The 22,815-nt window shown below is 38.7% G+C and overlaps 1 protein-coding gene across 3 annotated transcripts in view; it reads right to left on the bottom strand.

Moving 5' to 3' along the window:
• The window catches only part of SHROOM3 (shroom family member 3), a 339,127-nt gene that overhangs the window by 98,990 nt on the left and 217,322 nt on the right, over nucleotides 1–22,815 (bottom strand). For all 3 annotated transcript variants that reach the window (XM_056568789.1, XM_056568790.1, XM_056568791.1), the window contains one exon: nucleotides 1,320–1,439. In XM_056568789.1, coding sequence (XP_056424764.1) covers nucleotides 1,320–1,439 — 120 coding nt within the window. The remainder of the gene's footprint in view (nucleotides 1–1,319; nucleotides 1,440–22,815) is intronic.

The following is a 22,815-nucleotide window of genomic DNA, read 5'->3' as shown; positions in this document are numbered from 1 at the left end:
TGAAGGAGTTCCCAGAGATGCTTAGCACTTGATGGCCCTTTTTGCCTTCACTCTGCGGTTCAGCTCACCCCAAACCATCTCGATTGGGTTCAGGTCTGGTGACTGTGGAGGCCAGGTCATCTGGCGCAGCACCCCATCACTCTCCTTCTTGGTCAAATAGCCCTTACACAGCCTGGAGGTGTGTTTGGGGTCATTGTCCGGTTGAAAAATAAATGATGGTCCAAACCGGATGGAATAGCATGCTGCTGCAAGATGCTGTGGTAGCCATGCTGGTTCAGTATGCCTTCAATTTTTAATAAATCCCCAATAGTGTCACCAGCAAAGCACCCCCACACCATCACACCTCCTCCTCCACACCAGCACACCTGTAAAGTGAAAACCATTTCAGGTGACTACCTCTTGAAGCTCATCAAGAGAATGCCAAGAGTGTGCAAAGCAGTAATCAAAGCAAAAGGTGGCTACTTTGAAGAACCTAGAATATGACATTTTCAGTTGTTTCACACTTTTTTGTTATGTCTATAATTCCACATGTGTTAATTCATAGTTTTGATGCCTTCAATGTGAATCTACAATTTTCACAGTCATGAAAATAAAGAAAACTCTGAATGAGAAGGTGTGTCCAAACTTTTGGTCTGTACTGTATATATATTTTATTACATGTACATATCATTTATTCATTAAATTTATTAACTCCTTATTCTGCGGGTCATTACAATTATGTGTAAGGGGAATTTTTTTCAGGGAAAGATGTTGTTTTTATCGGTATTATTTTGGTATATTTTATTAGTAAAATGGTGACCTTTGCATTTTTTTGTTACTTACATTTTTTTTAACAATATATATTAGTCCTTCAAGATCCTTTTAGCACTTAGATAAAACACTGCACTACTTATGTAGTGCTGTATAATATTATCTGGCTCCAAGTGTTAAACTAACAAGCAGCCCACTAGACCTAGCCTCCCATTATAATGGGCTTACAAACATGGCAGATATAGTAGCCTTTGTTAGGCCCCCAAACCCTGTAGGCAGAGGAAGTGTGTTTCCTCTAACAAGCTAGATGCCATCATTTCTATTTGACCACAGCATCTGGTGCAGACTGGAGCTAGCTCTGGTCCCGCCCATTGCAGAGGGAGCCCATCATACATTACGGGGTTCCGCATGTTGGCACCTTACTGATCTAATAATGAGGACCTAACCTGAGGACTGGTCATCAATAAATTTATTCAGGAAACCCTATTCAGGGTCCTAGGATCTGTAGCCTTGGTTCAGGGTTATACTCTACCGTTCAGTGAACCATCTGAATGAATATTCACTCTCACCTGTTTCTGAGCCCCAACTTAAGTCTGTCTCCTGGGCATACTCCAAAGCTGATGGATGATGGTCTTTCTATTGTTTCCAAGCAAGGGTCAGAACATTCAGTCTTTTCAACGAATAAACCTCTGTAGATGGACAAAAACAGTAGGTCAGTAAAAACCTTGTAAATCATCAGTGATACTGGATCTTTTTTCTTAATTCATTTATTAGCGTTACTGTCAATAAAAACAATGACATGTAGATCAGACATGTCAATAGTTGATCACACTGGGTCTCACTCCTTAGACCCCCTGTGATCGGGTTTATTAGCCAGGAAACGGGGGTGGCATTGCGCTTCACTTCCTGGCAGGCTGAGAGATCCCTACATTTCTCTGCAAAGACTTCTATCTAGAGAAATTGAAGGATTACTTGGCCGGCCAGGAGTGGAGCACAATATCACCTACTTCCCAAGCTAATAACTCTCAACTGCAGTGGGTCTCAGCACTGAGACTTGATGCGATCAACAACTATCAACATGCCAAAAGTTGTTTTTAAAGACAGTAACACTTTAACTAATGCTGAATATGTCTATATGACTAAATTATGCCAGGTAAAACAAATATTACAAAGACGAAGTTATTCTTTTAAATGTGGAGAATGTAGCATGGGTGAGATATTGAGAACAATATTTTAACATCTTGATGACCTTTACGGTAATATTTTCTCTTTTAGACCACTTATTAATTCACACAGGTTTCACTGTTCTTACAATAATCACACTCAAGACCCTGCCTGGTATGGTAGGGCTAGAAGTATAAGAAGAAGCAAACCATGAGTTAAGCTTGCATATCTGAAATAATTTACATTCCGTACATGTTGGAGAAAAGTCATTTAAATCTCATGCAGGTGTCTAACTGGACAATTCACTTTTAATTTGGAGAAGAACAACATTTTTCAGTTTAAAATTAGAATGCTCTTGATCCCATAGAAAGTTGTGTTTTTTAACTTAGAAGAGTAATGCTCTATACATACCACAGTTGTTGCAGGGAACTCTTCAGAGTATATGCCAATATATAGCCCTGACATATGCAACTGAAAGCTATATGGCTAAAGAAATCACTCACTGACTCTACCCGCAAAAATGTATGCCACGCTGTACAGGTTGTTTTGTGGGTTCACTTTGATGATACATATCACCCTTACATATGCCAAAAGTTAAAGGGGTATTCCAGTATTTTTTTTACTTGACTATGCTACTGGGGCTGTAAAGTTAGTGTAGTTCATAATATAGTGTCTGTACCTGTGTGTGACGGTTTTCTCACAATTCTTCAGTGATTTTCACCTCAATATTTATTTTTAACAGCATACAAAATTACTGTTGTCTCAGATTTTTCCCAGGTTGCAATGCGGCAGAGATCTGACTCACTAGTCAGCTGATGACAGGGAGCCTGTCTGCTTCAATGGGTGGAGGGATCAATCTGAACTAATGCAACAGCTGTAGGCACCCTGATTGAAAACCACAGGTCTTTTGAATTGATGCAGCTCATTTATGTTTCAATGGGTGGGGTGACTGATGTGTGGGAGGGAGGAAAATGGAATTTTTAGATTTTTAGGCAACAGAAGAAGACTCCAACTGGAAATACCAGTTCACAAAAAGCTAGCCACAGTGTTATGGTGATCTCACAACATAGCCATTTAGCCCCAAGACAAGTGCAGATCCTTCCTAAACATGTCCATTACTGTCTACCAGGTATGTACCAAAATCACCTTATGGTGGAGAACCCCTTTAACAATGGCATACAAGAGGTCAATAGAAGTGTATGGATAAGCTTTGACATACACTACAAGTTTCGTTCTGAAATGCACATTTACACTTTGAGGGTCTATTCACATGTTCATATTTGATGTGCAGGATTTGAAGCTGCAGATTTTATGCTGCAGATTGCAATGTAAATTAATGACTGAACACAGCTTTACATATTTAGTTTCAAATCCTTTACATCAATTATGCGCAGGATACTGTACGTGTGAACACACCCTAAGGGTGGGATTACACACATCTTTTATTTGGTCTTTTTTGGCCAAAAAAGAAATATGCAACTAAACTTTGTCACTTCCAAGATGCAGTTTTTGTTTGAGATATATTCTAAAAACTCAGTACGTCTTACTTAGCCCAAGCCATCTAAGGCTGGGTTCACACCACGTTTTCTTAAATACGGTTCCCGTATACGGTTTGGAGGAGGGGGGCGGGGCTTAATCGCGGCGCCCGCACTCAGCCGTATTCGGGAACGTCGACCACGTTTTTGCCTGCGGTCGGGAAACCGCATACGGCCGAAAACGAAGCCGACCGGAGGCTGCGGTTCACTCCGGTCGGCTCATAGACTTGCATTAAATACGGTTCCCGAATACGGCTGAGTGCGGGCGCCGCGATTAAGCCCCGCCCCCCTCCTCCAAACCGTATACGGGAACCGTATTTAAGAAAACGTGGTGTGAACCCAGCCTAAGACTACTCCAGATTTTTAACAGTGACTGTATGCTCTGTCTACTCTTTTTTTGGTGCATATTATCGATTTTTTTGGTGCTGTTTAAGACCTGCCCCTGCCAATCCTTTTTACAAAGGCTAAGAACCTTTTTTTTTTTTTTTTTTTTTTTTTTTTTTTTAAGTGGCGAGCAGGGCACAAACAAGGCAAAATTCTTTTAAAAATGTGTGCTGCATCTGCAGATTTGAATACTACCCCTAACCCCCTCCCCTTGTATAATTCTATAGGTGTTTTTCCTTTGGCATTTTATTTTTTCAATACAAGTCATGCGTTTTTTTTAATCATATGACCCAAGGATTTCTGTTGATGAATTGGGGGGGGGGGGAAAGCCAATGTTAGTGATAAACTGGCAGCATTCTAGATTATCATGCTCATCATACCAATTTAAGGCAAAATGCAAGTGTTGGACATACAAATGAACATTATTTGGGCTTAGAATCATTTACTTTACTAATCCATTGATGCCCCAACCAATACTGGCCTCTGTGAAACAGCATTTATATATATTTTTTCATCCTTACCATCTAAAAGCTTGTTTTATTTTTCAATTGACTTAGCTGTATGGGGACTTTATTTATTTTTTTATTTTATTTTTTTGTGAAAAGGAGATTTAGATAGCATTTTTAGATAAATATAATGTATAAACAAGTATTTAACATTTTTGTTTCAGAGGAGGGGGGCAGCAATATAACATTTTTGTGGTGTTTAGTTGATATAATTATGAGGATACCACAACTGTATCCACTATAGGAGCGGTGTAAAGGATAGTTTTTTGAGGGATAAGCTGCAGTTTTCATTGGTCCAATTTTGGGGTAGATATAATATTTTGCCTTTTTTAATTTTTTAAAGAAGGATGGATGAACAATGAATCGTCATTTTAGCATTATTTTTAAAGTTTTAAATAACATGGTTGCTAATACACTGTGTGTATTTTTTTTATCAGTTAGTACTGTACATTTTTTTACAGCTAGTACTGCAGGGCTCTAGTCCTGCAAGAACGTATGGGAACAGAGTTCCAGCACTTTTCCCACAGCAGGGACACTGTTCCCATTAGCAGTAGTCCAAACTTTGAGTGGAAACTTTGTGTGAGTTCCCACACTTTTTTTCTGGACTTGACCCCTGTAGTACTGTACATTATCCATAGACTAGTAGTATATACTACATTGCTGTCCTGTAGCTTATGCCATATTTTTATAAGATACTGTCATAGTAGAGTGTCACATGTTGCCTAGATACGAAAGGCATTATAGTGTTATATGGTCAAACATAGTCCCGTTTCTCACTATTCCTCATTATTATGTACAGTACACTATACTTCTGTATGTCTGGCATAGCTGAGAGGAGGTGTTGGGACAAATTTTTGCTAAAACCATGTAAAAAATACAAAGAAAAAAGATATGCCAGTGAATATTACCCTGTGTGAACATATCCTTTATACTGCTCAGTCTTTTTTAAGTATTTTCAAATCTGCCGCACAGTGTTTATTGTTGAGGTCTACACTAGAAGGGTAATATTTTGTCTGGGTACTTCATATGACTTTTTTTTTGCCATAGTGACACTTCCCAAGAATTGCTGACTTTATGCATTAAATCGATTATTTACATATTTATTAAAATGTTCAAAAACATTTAGACATGTATCTGCTATTTTATGAATGCATTTGCATTCTAAATATTTCAGTGTTAAAGGGGTAGTCCAGTGCTAAAAAACGTATCCCCTATCCTAAGGATAGGGGATAAGTTTCAGATGACGGGGGTCCGACCTCTGGGGCCCCCCGCGATCTCCTGTACGGGGCCCCGGGTCGCTGGCCAGATAGCGGGTGTCAACCACCGCACGAAGTGGCGGCTGACACGCCCCCTCAATACAATTCTATGGCAGAGCTGGAGATTGCCGAAGGCAGCGCTCCGTCTCTGCCATAGACTTGTGTTGAGGGGGCGTGTCAGCTGCTGCTTTGTGCGGTGGTCAACAAGCCCCCTTCCCGCAGGCTGCGGGGGCCCCATACAGGAGATCACGTGGGGGCCCCAGCAGTCCTTAGGATAGGGGATTCGTTTTTCAGCACTGGATATCTCCTTTAAGACAAAGCAAAAGTTTATTTTTGAAGCATGGCGGTCCAACAGGATGTCTGGACTAAAGACATTTGACTGTAATATAATGTAATTGGTTCCTTCACAGTAGAGAAACCAGTCTTACTGCTCTGTGGAAGCACAAGGGTCATATTCTTTATAGCTATAAATCATAAAGGAAGTTTATCTACTGTGTTCTAAGCAGGCTGATATGTTTAATATAGTGGTGTCAAACAAAGTATTTCATTTCTAACAAAAGCAGATCTTCTGGGTCCTATCGAGGAGACATAATATAATTCCTACATGTCTGTGTCTTCTTAGTCACTCTTTTAACGTCAGATGAGAAACAGATTACAGGTTGGTCAATATAGATTACATGTGAATAATGGAGAAAATCAAATGAATGTACATTTTAAAGGGAAGTAGAGCAACAAGATATGAGTTTCTATTGGATAGGATAAATATTTATGGCTATACATTGAATAGAGAAAACTAAAGGCCCAAGGCTAAAACATAAAAAACCTCCTGAAGAAGGCCTTTCATCTCCTGCCTCAACACCAAAGCACCAAGTTCCCCTCCTATTCCCAGAAGAATGGCAGCATTGAGTGGCTATTGCACCACTTTTCCTCTACACAGTGTTTTATAAGTCTCCCCCAATGACTATAGGATAAGGGTGAATAACAAATGCAAATACCTTTCCATTCAGCTGAGACATGTTTACATGAAAGGACCTTGACTATTATTGACCGAAGTGGGTATTACTGCCTCGTGTAAATGACCCAGAAATCAGCTGTCGTTCCTAAATTGATCACCGGGATTGGGTGGCACCAAAAGTCATTGGTTAGTCACCTGGTTAGTCCTTGTTTAAAACAGACGGGGATATTTCCTCGGATAAACTAATTCAGGCATAGACAACCTTTGGCGCTGAAGATGTTTTGCACTACATCTCCCATGATGCTCTTAGAGCCAACATGCTGCCAAAAAGTATTATGGGAGATGTTAGCCAAAAAACTAACTAAGTAATAGTACCATAGGCCAATATAAAATACTCTCACCAAAAACAATGAGGCCAAATATGGAAAAAAATCATATACTTTATTGAAAATACAATAAAAACTTATATTAAAAAATTACATAACAATAATAAATCGGTGGTCATACAACACACACTGCAAAAGAATGATGAGAATGTCCCGTATGAATAAACAGAATGCACAAAATACAGAAAGTCTCATTCAAAATGGTGGCGTACCACATGGGATATGTCAATATGTAAACACATAATATGTATAGGAATGAGACTATGAGGAGCAAGAATCGAATACAAAGAAAGGAAGGGCAGGGTAAACAAAGAATGGAAAAAGCAAACAGATTCTGGTCATGCACCCTATCCTGGGACAGTTCACCTACCCCGAATGCGTTTTCGCTTGCTGCTTCGTCAGGGAAGCACCATTTTGAATGAGACTTTCTGTATTTTGTGCATTCTGTTTATTCATACGGGACATTCTCATCATTCTTTTGCAGTGTGTGTTGTATGACCACCGATTTATTATTGTTATGTAATTTTTTAATATAAGTTTTTATTGTATTTTCAATAAAGTATATGAATTTTTTCCATACTATGGGAGATGTAGTCCACAACATCTGCAGCGCCAATGGCTGCCTGTTCCTTAACTAGATTATCATGGAATTTACCATATGGCCTAGCACTATAGATTCAAAGTAAGGAACAAATGCAAGGAGAGGTACTGTAACTATGTTTAAGGGATGCTTACAGAGACTGATCATTATCAGGGATTAGGTAGTTACTATGACAAATATCAGATGGGCCTAAAATATAATGTATCTAATGTCTTTTCAGATGTGCCTATGCAGATTATCAGAGCTTTACTTTACCTGTTCAGAATCAAAATATTGCTGGACCAAATCTAGACAATCTTGGTCAGAGGTCAATAAAGACGGGGCCATTAAAGAATGTCATGTTTTTATCTGTGTTAATGATTTACGCATATGCTGAGTTTTAGGATACATGAGGTATTACTGTACACCTGACTTTGAGCAGTCATGTACAAAGTCCTAGCACATACCAACCAGCAGTATGTTTAGTTTTATATGGTTCAGGCTATAGCAACACACAGAGGTGCTTCTCAGCTCACCCATTAGAGATCCAGTGCACAGACAGTCCACAACAACAACAAAGTCCAAACAATAGAAGAAAGGTCCAACGCTGGAAGTGCAGTAGAATTTCTCTTTTTATTAAATCCATGCAATAACAAAAACAAAGCACAGCAACAATGAAGGAGTGTAACTAGTTTCAAGGGTTCTTGACCCCCTTAGTCAGCATTTATAACAAACCTTATTAGTATACAGGTAAGTGTTCAATAAGGAAAGCTAAGAATTTTACATTTTAGATACAGGTGTAAGTTTGGGGGAAGCACTACACCATTTTATTTTTTAATTGCCCAATCTCAACTGTTGAGCATCACTTGACTGGATCCACATTCGCATGACACAGTTCCAGTATAAAGCTATGGAGTTACATGAAGAGTGTAGCCCTCTATGCTCTACCAATACTGAAATTTCCAATAAAATAAATGGAAATAATGCAAAAACAGCTGGCAAGGTTGTTTTCGGCTTCCAGGCAATGGGAGACCCCTTACAGGGGTCGAACAAAAAGAGGTTTGTTGAGCATATTTGTAGTCTTGTATTAAGCATCACTTGTAACACCTGGTTCTCCAACCAAATGTTTACTTGTTCTTCTTATCATTTTCTTTTAATTTTAACTTAATTCACAATTTGAATTTCGGACACTGGATTTCGAGAAAATAAGTATATTTTGTACTAAAGGGTTGAATTTCAAAAGATGCCGATATTCCCACTTTTTCCTCCTCCCTGAGCTGCTTCGTGTGACACTTTGCATTAAAATACTCATTCATTATGTCTTCCATGGGAAAACTACTTGTCAAAGTGAACTGACCAAGTGTCTACTTGATTATTTATGAGGTGTTATACACCAAGTCCACAGAAGTGCTTGGTAAACAGAAACTAAGGAATTTCCAAATGCGCCAAATAAACGATGAGCCTCTTGTCCATTTGTATAGCTTATGCCTCCTGGCTGGTGTTTGTTTTTTGGGATCATTATAATGAATTGCATGTAATCCGTTATCTTTAATACAATAGAAACAAATATCAATAGCTCTTAAGGAGTCAGGAAAAGTGTGGAAACTAGATTGGCAGCCATATTACTGTTTTCTTAGAATGGGCCTCTTTAGCACTTTGGTTAATATTGACTTGTTGCGAAATGTTGAAGCTAATGTGAGTAATGACTAGTAAATAGTTGTGTTGAGACTGCTTTTGCGGTGGTCTTACTGCTGTTATCATTGTGAAACTTCCTAATACTTATTTGGCCAGAAAAAAAGTGATGTAGTCTAGACCAGAACCATCAAAAGTCACATTAAATGCAGCTTTTGATTTTACCAAGTATAAAGGACCCATTAAATGGAGACCCCCATCTTAATAGCTTAGCATACTATTAAAGGTAAATAACATATGGTTGTCTAAACAATTGCTGCAATATTTTTTCATTTATATTCTACATGTAGTGCTCCCTTAAAAGGGTTGTATTAGTAAAATCTTTTTTTTTCTAACAAAAATACTAACTAGGAATAAAATAGGTAACGTATACAGTAAAAAGGCAATGTATGTATACAGTAAATGTATACAGTAAATAGGCAATCATACAATGAAGCTCTCTAGGGGTCGATTTAGGGTTGCATTTGCAGGTTATTGTAGACGTATATACTAATAAACCAAAACAGAGAAGACAACACTGAAGCATAGAAGCACACCCATAAATAATCTAAACAAATTTTATTGAAGAAGAAAAAATGTTTACACAAAAAGGACCAATTACACACATAGTTATTAATGACAAAGGCCACATTAAAAACATTAAAATACTGTCTCACAAGAGCCAATTGTACAACCCAGGAGAGGGGCCATAAACCCCCTCACCTGAAACTGACACCCGTCCTCAGATACTATAAATAGAGTCAATAGTAAACACACAATAATAACTACTCCAATCTGAATATAAGTATACAATACAGTACTCAGATATATAATATAGAATATAAGTTGCTAGATAGTATAATGTACTACATAAATAGACAAATGCCTTAAGGATGCAATCCAAATAGACCTAATAAAATAGGAAAATAAGTAACAATAGTAGCTGCATACACTTATTATTCATGTCATTATGCTTGCATATCAAAGTTCCCATAATCAGAAGCAAGCGTCTCAGACTGGAGAAAAATATAGTGCACCATATAAAGGAGACAGGGTCACCGAGAACCCCACGCGTTCCGTTGCCTTACTGGCAACTTCCTCAGGGGTCAACACCCCTGAGGAAGATGCTAGTAAGGCAACGGAAAACATGGGATTCTTGGTGACCCCGTCCTCCTTTATATGGTGCACTATAGTGTCTGAGGACGGGTGTCAGTTTCAGGTGAGGGGGTTCATGGCCCCTATCCTGGGTTGTGCAATTGGCTCTTGTGAGCCAGTAGTTTAATGTTTTTAAGGTGGCCTTTGTCATTAATAACTATGTGTGTAATTGGTGCTTTTTGTGTAAACATTTTTTCTTCTTCAATAACATTTGTTTAGATTATTTATTGGTGTGCTACTATGCTTCAGTGTTGTCTTCTCTGTTTTGGTATGTTGCCTTTCATCACTGAGTAGCACCCAACTGTACTTATTGGGTTGAGCCCCCCTCATTCTTTTCTTTTGTATATACTAATAAATCTCTCACACAACAGATAATGTAAAATTGCTCATGTAAGTAAAGCACATAAAGAGAAATAGTGGCATTTATATAATTTTGGGCAGTGATATAACTGAGTGCTAGGGGATTGCTAGAAGAAAGGAAAAAATAAGTACTAACATATTCTGGCATGAAGTCATGTATTAACACGATGTGTCAATAGTAAGGTTATCTTTTCTTGTTAAGTTTGACACACACACCTCTAGTAACACGGTAGTTGGCTCTTAGCAAAATCTTTTTTGGCACCCGTCCTGCCTGAGCTTAACTCTTCAGCGGTCTATGGCAAATTTTTAAATGAAGCCTGTCAGATAGGACTTGGCGTGACTGAAGAGCAGCAGATCTTACTTAGAAACCGTCCTGACAAATTAATCAGCAAGAAGAGGAAAGAACTGGGATAGGAAAACATATTCATCTTAGTATCTAATATCTGAAATCCATCACTTCATGAATACAAAAGAAAATATGTTTCCAGACATTCAAATTTCCTTAAAGGGGTACTCCAGTACTTAAAAACGAACTCCTATCCACAGGATAGGGGTACACATGTCTGATCATGAGGGTCCAACTGCGGGTTCCCTTACGATCTCCTGCCCTCCGGACCCTCCTCTATATGCACTTAGTGGGCACCATTCCGTGCACGGAGCTGTGTTAACCACCGCACACGCCCCCCTGCCTGCATCTCTATGGGAGAGCCAGATATACACGAGCGCTGTAGTTCCATACACTACTTAAATGTTTCCTGTTCTTAAACAATGCAACTGGCTACTATTTGGCTATAGATATAACCTTTATCTGTTACATTCTCATTTTATGCTACCTGCAAATAATAGGAAGAAATTGGATTTATAAAGTGGGGTACACATTCCTCAAGTCAGGGCTTGATTGTCACCAATAAATGGGTGTATATAAAATATATGTAAAAAATTATGAAGATCCAGTGAGATAATTCAAAACAATTTATTATTACAATGATAGTGCTTGTGGTATCCTTTGTAGGGTCCTTACATCGGACTCACCACAATAAAATATTCATACAATGAAATAAAATAAAATAGACAAATAATATACAGGGTAAAAAAGTGCTGGTATCCCAGTGTGGCAAATAGTCTGTATCACTTATAGATGTATATCGTGCCTTGTATGGTTGATTTACAAATAGTCTGAGTAGCAATGTCTCTGTATAGCTCGTATCTGGTCCGGATACTGCATGCGGCAGCGTGTTGGTAAGGGGTTAAAACCAATGCTCTCTGCAGTGCTGGGGTTTCCTTGTGTGTATCCCACTCTATCCTGGCGGCACAGGGATAGAGATTGGCGAGTGGGATATAGATAGTCTCTTAATTGTAATCCTGTGGGTGCATGAGGCTGCGCTCTGCAGCACTGGAGACCCCATAAATGTGGACCACTCTTCCCCGGCGCCACAGGGAAAGTTTTCAGTGGATTTTGGGATTTGGCACACTGTGCAATGTCCTGGAGCCTGGTTGCCGGAAAAAGGTTTTCGCTTGGGAGACGTCCGCTGGCAGGCAGGATGCGTACAAACCCGGAAGTGTGCTCTGGTAAATTTCTTGCGACCCGGTGAATTATGGTAAAGATCGTCGGGTTTGCCGATACTGGGGTACAAGTGATAGAGGCTAGACGTGTTTCGAGGTACTCATCTACCTCTTTTTTAATAGGAAATTGGATTTAACATATGCATACTATATCTATCTATATTTTAATGTGTGCAAAGTCCAGGAATCACAGCACCAATAGGTCTAGGATCTTCATAAGCTGGTTTCTTTATTTACCCCAAAAATACAACGTTTCGGCAACAATAGCCTTTATCAAGCATATCAAAGGCTATTGTTGCCGAAACGTTGTATTTTTGGGGTAAATAAAGAAACCAGCTTATGAAGATCCTAGACCTATTGGTGCTGTGATTCCTGGACTTTGCACACATTAACACCAGGCTGGCTGCCTGGGTGTTTCACATGCACGAAGGTTGGTCCCCGGTGCTGTCTCACACCAACCCTTGTATCTATATTTTAATACAGCCACAAATGACAGTACAAAAATCATCATGACATAAAGGAGTATAGTGAAATAATGGACAGTCTTAGATAAATTCACAGTTGGTTTGCCAGTAATTGAAGAAAATAATTCAAAAAGTATCACAAAGTCCATATGGAGACAGAGTTTGAGGAAGGAAAGCATGGAACCACCAGTTTGTGCTGCTTTGGAGGACCCCCCCCCCCTCTTTATCAGGCATGCCCGCTGAACATTTTAACGCTCTAATTAGACAGTTGGCCAGACAATTCATTATTAGATGGATGTCTGAGCCCGTCATTTACATGCATGGGTCTATTGCAAGGAAGGGGTCAGGAAAACTTCCCACAGTGTCAAAATAATGCCCCGTTAGTCTTCATAATGAAGTTTCCCATCCAATCATGCTCCGCACACTACTTTAATGACATTAATGGTGACCATGTAAGGACATTTTCATTGTGTAGGTCAGATAATAGGGGATTTGATGGATCTAATCAAAATGACTATTATCTACTCATTATGACACGGCTAATGAACTCGCCATGATCCTAGATAGGACCTTTGTGAAAACCCCTCTGTATAAAGCAATCCACCTTCAGCATGCTGGAAATGCTTCTATTGATAATATTCACATGAAATACAGTAAGCAACATTATTACACAATGCTCATAATATATAAAAGCGTTAGTCTAAAAACATTAGTTTTTTGTAGGAAAAGCATTGAGATGATAAATGGAATTGCTCACAAAATATAAAGCTATTGTCTCATTATAAATGTAATGAAAGGTAAAATACAATAACAGATAAAACAACAATTTCTGCATGGCCTAGAAGCCAACCATGCATTCCCATAGTATAAAGCACTTTGTTATACTTCCAGTTAGTAATCCACCCACATATTCCAACTTATCCTTTTACAGACTGTGCTGTGACCGTTCCAGATTATTAACATACAATCGGATAATAATTGTATAGAAAGTACTGAGAGGCCATTAAAAGTACAAGATGTGACCGTCTTTTGATAATCTTGCAATAAGTGAAAAATTCAAATACCATGCAGACCACACACACTCACATGCACAAACACAAGAGCTACCCACCCAACTCAGCAGACAAGTATATAAGCTTGTTCATACATCGGTGGCAGCATTATGAGAACATATGTAAGAGATAAATGTTTTTTGTCTTTCTGTGTCAGAATGTGATTTAATTTATCTGCTGCACCACACTATGCTTTCTGTTGGAAATCCAATGCAGGAGTCCAATGTATTCATAAGAAGCAGTCACCCTTCTATTAAATACTACATTTTTAAGATGCTGGGAATGAATTCACAGTGGAACATCATAGAGTATAAAAATTCCTCAGGAAGTAGAGGAGTACAATCCCCTTCTCTAGAGATAAGAAAGTGAAAAAGGGAGATACTGTATGTGGAGCTCTATTTGTATCTAGTATTTTTACCCTAGTATAAATCTGTCATTAAAGGGGTATTACAGGCAAAAACATCTTATCCCCTATCCAAAGATGTCTGATTGCGGGCGTGGGGGGGGTGGGGGGGGAGGGGCGCTGCTGGGCATTCTATGCGGAGCTGCGTCTCTAGTTTCGGAAACCTCCGGTTTCAGGGACTGGAGATGTGACGTAATGTCACGCCCCCTCCATTCATGTCTCTGGGAGGGGGCGTGATGGCCGTCACCTCCAATAGACATGAATGGAGGAGGCATGGCGTGACGTCACGTCCCCAGTCCTGGAAACCCGGAGGTTTCCGAAACTAGAGATGCCGCCCATGCATTCTAGCTGTGCTGCAGGGAGATCGCTCCTGCTGCTGTCTGCTTATTTCTGCTTTTAATGATGTCATAACAGAAGCTACAGGCTATCAGGGCATGCATACATGCATTTTTTTTAAGTGACCACACTCTATTACAAAATATTTATTTTGCTTGGAAAACCCCTTTAAATCTATGTAAATCTATGTGATCGTGTGGATCTTCCGGGATGTTTAACCTTGGGTGGATGGGCTAATTCTCTTACCTGGCATTGATCAGCAGTTTGTAGAAGCAATAGCACGTGCAGGAGTACTGCAGTACTAGTCACAGCAATATGAGTAAGGTTGTGCCTGATACTGCACATCAGCCTTTTGAAATGAGTGTAGCTAGGCTACTTGCATGGACATCACTGTTCTGAAGCAATGTACTAAAGTAAAGAGGTCATGGATTTTCAGTCAACCCTACTGCTACTTCTCTCTAAGATGTGAAGGTTTACTTCCCTACTGTTTACAGACCATCAACGGAAAGTCCTGGAAAACCCCTTTATTCCATTCCATTGATTTTTATGCATTGATAGAAAATTAAGGTAAATAGAGTAATTTCATTATTTTATAAAAAGGTGGTTTAATAACAAGAACAAATGCCATGCTACATATGCAATCCATGCTAGTAAAAGACAGTATAGTGAAACGTAATGATAATGCAGCACAGTCTTTCTATACCTGTATGATGAGACCAGACTGTTATATCTCTGTCTGATCTGTAAACAGCAAGTTGGCCAAACCACTCGAACGATTGCAAGATATTTTCTTGAAGGTGGAGATATGAAGACTGGTACCATTATAAAAGAAGCCAATCTGTATATAGGTCTAATCCAAGCTTTATAACTGGCCAAAGTAGTGCTATGTTGTGGCTTATTACCACTCCTCCAGCACTTGAAGAACATGCCCTAGTCATCACTTCCCAGCTATGTCCCGTAGGCTAACAACAGTGTCCAAAATATTTAAGGTTTATGTTTCGGAGGAATAACGTTTTCTTTCTACATTCAAAAAGACTTGTGTGTTTGCTTTGCTACATAGAGGATCTTTGCTATTCGTCACACAAAGAAGTAACCTGGTAACCACTGTATTGTGCGCAGTTCATTGACAGCTGAACTGTAGTTTGATATGAGCAAAGATTCTTCTAAACATGTCTGTGGACAAGCGGTGATTTGTAAAGTTCTATAAAGAGGCTATGGGAGAGATAGGTAGTTCTTTGTTCAGAAGCAAAAGAGAACACTTCCATGCAAAATATTCAAGGTTTGGCTTTTCAATACTCTTGACAAAGTGACTTCCTTCCCATACAGCGATGCTTCTCTAGGGGTGGGAGGAGGAATGTGTGGTCCATTGTTCATATGACGCCATCCTCAAGAGGAACTTACGAGAGCATTTTGGGTCACAATAATTATATTTACAGGACACTTTCAATGTCATGGCATAGAAATCTCAGAACTATAATTTATCAAGTCTCTATGGGGGAGATTCATCAAAACCTGTCTAGAGAAAGAGTGGTGCAGTTGCCCATAGCAACCAATCAGATTGCTTCTTTCATTTTTAACAAGGCCTCTGCAAAATGAAAGAAGCGATCTGATTGGTTTCTATGGGCAACTCAGCAACTTTTCCTCTAGACAGGTTTTGATAAATCTCCCCCTTTGTATTTCACCCAACCTTAAAGTATTTCAAGAATTCGGCAGGAAGGTTCTGAAGACCCTATGAGAACTGTTTAACAATAATTCAATAATTCCCAATTGTATTACCAAAGGGAATTACTGAAAAATGGAAAAATGTTATCTAGTCCTGGTAAACCTTTTACATTATTCCTTCCTCGAAAACAATGTTTTTAAACATTTAATTTGGCACAGGCACGTTTACGGCTTGGTAAAGCATCTTTGAGCAGGCCGAAATAAATTTGTCTAGGCCATTGAAAAAGTAACAGGGCTTGTTGCTGTGTTCTGGGTAACCCCAGAAGTATTCAAGAAACTCCAAGTTTCTTGGGAATCCTCATTGGAAAACACTACAGAGGATTATAAAGCCCTGGTGATGCCTTCTCAACATAGTTTAATAATGCAAACAGATGATACTGCTTTACAGGAGAAAAAGTCCTAGGCCACTTCAGGTATAACTCTTTATTCTGACATTTTAAATTTTATTGTTAAAAAAGTAGACAGAAATTGTGTACTTCATGCTTTGTGCTTTCTTAGATATTTTAGTGTGCTTAGCTCTCCTAGATAATTTCCATTCTTCAGTTTCCCTTCCCCTCTCCCATCACATACACACTTCATCTCATCTTCACCCGCTTCTGCTCCATATCTAACCTCTCACACCTCTCCACGTATCTCACTATAACTTCCTTAAATTCTTTCTTCTCTTCAACCACAGTCTAGAACTCAGCCCACCCTCATAGGAACCTCAAACATCTCAACATTGACACACTCTCATACTCTCTTCTACCACTCTTGACCTTTTGCTCTCTCCATGATATAGACACAGCCATTATGTCCCATAACACCACATTTCACAACATAAAAACATTTACTCCTCACTTTCAAGTCTGCATTAACTTCTGCTAAACAGGACTACTTCACTACTGTCATATTCTCTCTATTCCACAACCCAAAGAAACTTTTTAATGCCTTTAACTCACTTCTCTGTTCCCCATTGCCACCTCCACATCTCTCATCTCAGCAGACAGCTTTGTCACATACTTAAAATGCAAGATTGACACATCAGAGAAAGCTTTAAGTTGCAGTCTCAAAAACCAATCTTAACACCTGCCCAGTGCTCTTCCCCCATAACTCACTTCAACACTACAAGACAAGCTCTCCAATACACTCTCTACATCGTAGTTTACCACCTGTGCACTATACTCAGTCTCATCATAACTGGCCAAGACCAGTATATGGAGGGTTAACTTTGTTAATTTTCCAATAGATTCCCTTTGTGGAAATCCAAAAATACCCTGATTTCCCATATACCTATTTAATTTTTCCCATAAGCTTTATTAGTTTCCACACGGTTAAAAACTGTTAAAATTGTGCTTTCATTGATTTATCAATATAAGAGCTCTGCAGCTGTGCTCTATCTTGTTAACAAGTAGTAGCTGGATGTGTCTGCAGATCACATCCAATTGCTTCCTTAGGTAACAGCACTATCCCTAATTAAAAATTCCCTACTCTGCCCCCCTCGTAATAATAATAATGCTTTATTTATTGTTGTCCTTAGTGGGATTTGAACCCAAGTCCCCAGCACTGCAAGGCAGCAGTGCTAACCATTGAGCCACCATGCTGAGTAGGGAATTTTTAATTAGGGATAGTGCTGTTACCTAAGGAAGCAATTGGATGTGATCTGCAGACACATTCAGCTACTACTTGTTAACAAGATAGAGCACAGCGACAGAGCTCTTATATTAATAAATCAATGAAAGCACAATAAAAGGGTATATAGCACTTCCAGTTTTTAACCGTGTGGAAACTAATAAAGCTTATGGGAATAATTAAATAGGTATATGGGAAATCAGGGTATTTTTGGATTTTCACAAAGGGAATCTATTGGAAATCTATACTCAGTCTCATCCCACCTCATTCCTAACTTGACTACAGTATTCATTCTATCTCTTCAATCTACCACTAAAGACCAGCACCATGTAAAGATGCAACCATCACACCTATCTTTAAAAATCCATCCTTCAAGCTATCCTCTTTATCCAGCTACCACCTCATTTCACTTGCTTCAAAACTTCTTGACTAATATGTCTACCGAGAACTGTCCTTCTTCCTCTCATTTAACACTTTGATCAGATTTAATCTGGTTTCTCTCCCCACCATTCTATGGAAACCATTTTAACCAAGGGGGTTAAGGATCTGCTGACTACCAAAGCCTCATAATAATGCCAATAATACCAAAGCCAATAATCTGTGTTCTGTCTCCTTGACCATTCCTCTACCTCGCTCTTGCACTGTTGTATTCTCCCAGTGCTCTACCTCTCTGGTCCAGATTTCATCTTCCTTCTATACCAGATCCCAGATGGTCTGTCTGCTATATATTCCTTCTTTTCTCTTCCTGCGTTCTTAACCCCTTAAGGACACAGCCCATTTTGGCTTTAACCTGTTAAGGACCAAGGGCGTACCTGTACGCCCTGTGTCCGCTCCCCTTCTCCCCTGGCATGGCCCCACGTCATAGCTGGTCTAACAATGGCCGGGACCCATGGCTAATAGCGCGCAGCACTGTTTGCGGTGCCGTGCGCTATTAACCCTTTAGATGAAAGCGAAAGTAAAAGTAAATCATTGTCGGTTAGCTCAGGGGGCTGTTCGGGATGTCCTCGGCAAAATCGCGGCATCCCGAACAGCTGTGACATAGCAGGAGGCTCCCTTACCTTGCCTCCTGGTGTCCGATTGCTGAATGACTGCTCAGTGCTTGAGATCCAGCCATGAGCAGTCAAGCGGCAGAATCATCGATCAATGGTTTCCTATGAGAAACCATTGATCAATGTAAAAGATCAGTGTGTGCAGTGTTATAGCCCCCTATGGGAGCTATAACATTGCAAAAAAAAGTGAATGAAGATCATTTAACCCCTTCCTTAATAAAAGTTTGAATCACCCCCTTTTCCCATAAAAAAAAACTGTGTAAATAAAAATAAACATATGTGGTATCGCCACGTGCAGAAATGTCGGAATTATAAAAATATATAGTTAATTAAACCGCACGGTCAATGGTGTATGCGCAAAAAAATTCCAAAGTCCAAAATAGCGTATTTTTGGTCACTTTTTATATCATGAAAAAATGAATAAAAAGCGATCAAAAAGTCTGATCAATACATAAATAGTACAGCTAAAAACTTCAGATCACGGCGCAAAAAATGAGCACTCATACCACCCCATACGCATAAAATAAAAAAGTTATAGGGGTCAGAAAATGACAATTTTAAACGTATAAACTTTCCTGCATGTAGTTATGATCTTTTTCAGAAGTACGAAAAAATCAAACCTATATAAGTAGGGTATCATTTTAATCTTATGGACCTACACAATAAAGATAAGGTGTCATTTTTCTGAAAAATGTACGGTGTAGAAACAGAAGCCCCCAAAAGCTACAAAATTCTTTTTTTTTTTTTTTCAATTTTGTCTCACAATGATTTTTTTTTCCATTTTGCCGTAGATTTTTGGGTAAAATGACTGATGTCATTACAAAGTAGAATTGGTGGCACAAAAAATTTGCCATCATATGGATTTTTATGTGCCAAATTGAAAGAGTTATGATTTTTTAAAGGTAAGGAGGAAAAAACGAAAGTGCAAAAACAGAAAAACCCCTGGTCCTTAACCACTTAAGGACCGGGGTTTTTTCCGTTTTTTGCACTTTCGTTTATTGCTCCTTGCCTTTAAAAAATCATAGCTCTTTCAATTTTGCACCTAAAAATCATTATGATTGCTTATTTTTTGCACCACCAATTCAACTTTTTAATGATGTCAGTCAATTTGCCCAAAAATCTACAGTGAAACAGAAAAATAATAAATGTACGACAAAATTGAAAAAAAAAAAAAAAAAACCCTGCCGTTTTGTAAATTTTGGGGGCTTCCGTTTCTACATAGTACATTTTTCGGTAAAAATGACACCTTATCTTTATTCTGTAGGTCGATACGATTAAAATGATACCCTACTTATATAGGTTTGATTTTGTCGTACTTCTGGAAAAAAATCATAACTATGTGCAGGAATTTATACGTTTAAAATTGTCATCTTCTGACCCCTATATCTTTTTTATGATGGCTAATTTTTTGCGTCGTGATCTGAAGTTTTTAACGGTATCATTTTTGCATTGATAGGACTTATTGATCAAATCCTTCCTGTACTTGTTAGCTGCTGAATACTACAGAGGAAATTCTTTTCTTTTTGGAATGCTCTCTGATGACATCATGACCACAGTTCTCTCTGCTGACGTTATTATTATAACAATAATAACGCTTTATTTATTGTTGTCCTTAGTGGGATTTGAACCCAAATCCCCAGCACTGCAAGGCAGTAGTGCTAACCACTGAGCCACCATGCTGCCCTTAGCATACATCTGCTATGCATGGTTGCTAAAATGGACAGAGATGTCAGCAGAGAGCACTGTGTTCATGATGTCATCAGTGTTCCAAAAAGAAAGGAATGTCCTCTGTAGCATTCAGCAGCTAATAAGTACTGGAAGGATTAAGATTTTTTAATAGAAGTAATTTACAAATATGTTTAACTTTCTGCCACCAGTTGATTTAAAAGAAAAAAGGTTTTCACCGGAGTACCCCTTTAAGGGGTTAAGGACACACCCAATTTTATTTTTGCATCTTCTAAAAATCATAACTCATAACTGTTTTCTGCATGATAAATTGTCCTTTCTAATGACATCACTAATTTAACCATAAAATGTATGGTGCAACAAAAATTTTTTTTTTTTTGTGGGGAAATTAAAAAGAAAACCGCAATTTTGCAAGGTTTCGTTTTCACACTGTACACTTTACGGTAAGAATTCGGTGGGTCAATACAATGAAAAGTATACCCATGGTTACACACTTTTCTATTATTGTACTGATTTAAAAAAAAAAAAAATGTTGAAACAAAATTAGTATGTGTAACGTAAAGTAGTAGTCTTATATGGGCACTGTCAAATTCAAAAACCTTTTATATGTTGTTACTGATGAAAATTAAAGACCTTTTGTAATGTGGTTGTTTATTATATTTTTGAATATTTAATAAAGAAAACTGCTCCTGAAAATCCCCCCACTAAAGGTCCACATACCTAATGGGACACTAACCAGTCCTACAGCATCAGGCGCTTGTCCATGAGTCATTGACAGGAGATGACTCATGTACAAGGCTGCATGAGCAGACACACCAATCACCTCCCACCACCACAAGGGAGGAACACACCCCCTTCCCCTGAGAGGATGTCTAACACTGTGAGCTAATGAAAAGAGTGATTTTTATAATAAATATAGTTATTTTTATAGTAAATATATTAGACTGCTTTCTGTTTTTCTGTAAGTATTGTTGGCACGCATGGTAGTGGCATGCAACTATGCTTGACATTGCTGGCTCTTCAGCTCCTCTGATATTCAGATGTATAATCTGTAGCATGATGCTTTTTCCTTGTACTACACTGATAAGTGCCATGGAGCACCCATAATTTTCAATAAATTAAACCTGAAAGCCATAGAGCTATCTGAAATGTGTAGATGTTTCACACAGTGTTAGCATCACATTATATTCTTGAGTGGTAACATTCTCCAAGGTCTCATGTCTCTCGTTTTTTTTTGGCTACTTTATTTTCATAGACCATTCCATACTATAAATTCAATAGCTAAGTCTTTGCATTTTCCAATAATGTTGAACAGAAAGAAAAAGAAATAAAACACTAATGGCATGTGCACACTACGGAGTTTCTGCTGGGAGAAATGCTGGGCTGAGATTGCATTACAGCAGCCTCCCATTGCCTTCAATAGGATTCAGCTACACTGTGCTTATTCCTTCATTGTTTTGGAGATCCTATGAATGCTCCAATAAGTCAGAACATATTTTGTTTCTCATTACAGTGTCATTTTTCTATACTCTGCTCAGATCTAACATCTGCAGTAATGGTTCCTCTATTTGAGCCCATTTTCACAAACTGTACCATGTAAACTATTCAAACTGTCATCCAAACACAACTCATTGGGTGTCTCTTATTGTCTTTAGAAACCAAATTCTTGGGAGCTGTTCAAAGGCCTCAGGACAAAAAGATACCACCTGCGACACTTTCTGGTTGCCTTTAGTTTCGTCTCTTTGTGGGGGAAATTAAATTCCTTTTAAGAGCATGTACAGTGTGATCCTGTCTGCATTGCAGGGGATTTTCTACACTGAAAGGCTTAAAATCTTTCCTATAAAGACCTTATAAAATAAACTGATAATGTGACCTTCCTGGGGAAGAAATGATCCTGGTATTACAGGGCTGAGAGTTAGATATTCATGTATATTTAACCCTATGTGTAAAAAGTAAACATTTATCCCTTTTTATTTATTTTTTGTTGTGTTAGAAAGCATGCAGGCTGTCTGCATGACTTATCTTGTGTCCATACAACAATAGCAATTTAATAGAGGATATAATTTAGTGCCAGAATCAGAGCTAAAGTCTATTCTACTTTACTATGCATTGTTTTTCATCATGACATGAGTTAGTATCTCATTATATAGAAGAGAGTGTGTTGCCAGGACATAGCTCCGGTTAACAGTAAGAATTAGTAGAGGAAGTTGTAAAAATACACGGTGCC

Source organism: Hyla sarda, chromosome 1 (assembly GCF_029499605.1).
Source record: "Hyla sarda isolate aHylSar1 chromosome 1, aHylSar1.hap1, whole genome shotgun sequence".
Classification (NCBI taxonomy): domain Eukaryota; kingdom Metazoa; phylum Chordata; class Amphibia; order Anura; family Hylidae; genus Hyla; species Hyla sarda.
This window is presented reverse-complemented; position numbering and strand designations above follow the sequence as displayed.